Raw genomic sequence first — 2,266 nt, 5'->3', positions numbered from 1 at the left:
TTCCTTCCTTTTATTTGAGACGGAGTTTCACTCTTGTTGCCCAGGCTGGAATGTGATGGTGCGATCTTGGCTCACTGCAACCTCTGCCTCTCAGGTTCAAGCGATCCTCCTGCCTCAGCCTCCTGAGTAGCTGGGATTACAGGCATGCGCCGTCATGCCTGGCTACTTTTTTGTATTTTTTTGTAGAGATGGGGTTTCGCCATGTTGGTCAGGCTGGTCTTGAACTCCTGACCTCAGGTAATCCACCTGCCTTGGCCTTCCAAAGTGTTGGGATTACAGGTGTGAGCCACTACGCCTGGCCTTCTTTAATTTCACATTCATTTATCTACTCATCTCACATCTATCTGTCTACCCACCCACTCATTCATTCATTCATCCTTCCATACATTTGTCTCTCCCCCTACCCATCCACCATCCATCATTCATCCAGTCATCTATGTTTCCATTCATCCTCCCACCCACCCATCATTCCATCTTTCCATCTACCCATCTACCTACCCATCTACCCATCCATCCATGCAAGCATCCATCCATCCACTCATCCATCCACCCATTCATCTGTTCATCCACATAGTCCTCCCTCCCTCTATCCATTTATCAATCAATCCATCCATCTATCCATCCATCCATCTACCCATCCATCCACCTATCTATTCACCAGTCCATTTACATATCTATCCACCCATCTGCCCATCCATCCATCCATTCATCCAGCACCCCCGCATCCATCCATTCATCTGTGTGTCCGTCCATCCCTCCATCCAGCTGTCATTCCATCTAGCCATCCATCTATCCATCCAGTCACCTATTCCTCCCTTATCTATTCCTCCCTCTCTCCATCCATCTACTTACCTATTCTTCCCTCCCTCCCTCTATCCGTTTATCCATCCACCCATCTATTCATCAATTGATTTGCCTATCCCTCCATCCATTCATCTGCTCATTCACTCATCTGCTCATATATCCATCCATCCATCCACCCACCCATCCACCCACCATGTGTCCATTTTTCTGTTAATCTGCCTTTTTTTTTTTTTGGGGGGGGACGGAGTCTCGCTCTGTCATCCAGGCTAGAGTGCAGTGGCACAATCTCGGCCTCAGCCTCCCAAGTAGCTGGGACTACAGGCACCTCCCACCACACCTGGCTAATTTCTTGTATTTTTAGTAGAGATGGGGTTTCACCATGTTGGCCAGGCTGGTCTCAAACTCCTGACCGCAGGTGATCCACCCTCCTCGGCCTCCCAAAGTGCTGGAATTATAGGCATGAGCCGCACCCGGCCAATGTTTTTTTTGTTGTTGTTGTTTTTATTTGTTTTTTTTAAGAGACAGTTCTTGCTTACTTTCCCAGGCTAGTCTCAAACTCCTGTCCTCAAGTGATCCTCCCATCTTGGCCTCCCAAAGTGCTGAAATTGCAGGCAAGAACCACTGTGCTCAGCCTGAACACCATTTCTGATGCCTGGATATCATGCCCTAGTATGATTAATTTAAGCCTTTCTCCATTGATAATTTTGGTTTCTTCCAGTTTTTCCTCTGCTAAACAATACAGTGTTAAACATGCTTGAGCATACTTCTGTATGTGTTTGTAGCAGAACCTCTGCTAATCACTGTTTTGGTTATTTCCAGTTGTTTTGTTTGATTTCTAGCTACAAAATAACACTGGAATAAATTTCCTCATCCTTGCAGGTTTTTTTTCTTTTTTCTTTTCTTTCTTTCTTTCTTTCTTTTTTTTTTAGAATTTAGCGTTTTTGCTTTTAACATTTCTTTTTGTGTTCGTCTTGAGGACAGAGCCAGCGCAGGGCAGTGTTGCTGCATATTGCATGGATGAAAGGCTGAAGGCTGCCTCTTCTTGCAGGCTGGCTTCTGAGATTGCACCTTCTTCTCCTGCTACTCCTCCAAATCTATGACCCTTCAAGGTAAGAAGGTGGTTCATGGGCAAGGGGTCTGGCTAGTCCAACCTGAAGAGAGAGGCTTCTGCCAAACAAGTGTGCTGTGCTCCAGGCTATGCATCAGGGTGACTTGACAGTGTCCCAGCTTTCTCTGCATCCTAGTTACCTCTGAAAGCCACAGTCACCACTTTTTCTTCCTCCTTCCATTCTTCCATATGCCATTTACCTAGCCATCCCCTAATCCACCCACCCACCCATCCACCCATCAGTCTACCTCCTACTGGGTTCTCTCTTCACCAGTCTCTCAAGCTCTCTTTAATTTCCTTCCTTCCTTCCTTCCTTCCTTCCTTCCTTCCTTCCTTCCTTCCTTCCTTCCTTCC

General features: G+C 46.5%; 1 protein-coding gene across 4 annotated transcripts in view; it reads left to right on the top strand.

Annotated features, from left to right (window-relative positions):
• KIAA1683 (KIAA1683 ortholog) overlaps positions 1-2,266 on the top strand; it is a 25,683-nt gene that overhangs the window by 5,566 nt on the left and 17,851 nt on the right. For all 4 annotated transcript variants that reach the window (XM_011925789.1, XM_011925787.1, XM_011925790.1 and 1 more), the window contains exon 2: positions 1,792-1,913. Coding sequence is in view for 1 of the 4 variants with exons in the window: in XM_011925788.1 (XP_011781178.1) it covers positions 1,901-1,913 (13 nt within the window). In the remaining 3 variants the exon portion in view is untranslated. The remainder of the gene's footprint in view (positions 1-1,791; positions 1,914-2,266) is intronic.

The sequence above is a fragment of the Colobus angolensis genome, unplaced genomic scaffold (genome assembly GCF_000951035.1).
Source record: "Colobus angolensis palliatus isolate OR3802 unplaced genomic scaffold, Cang.pa_1.0 Scaffold66, whole genome shotgun sequence".
Classification (NCBI taxonomy): domain Eukaryota; kingdom Metazoa; phylum Chordata; class Mammalia; order Primates; family Cercopithecidae; genus Colobus; species Colobus angolensis.
The sequence above is the reverse complement of the archived record's forward strand: the minus strand, read 5'-3'. Positions and strand labels throughout refer to the sequence as shown.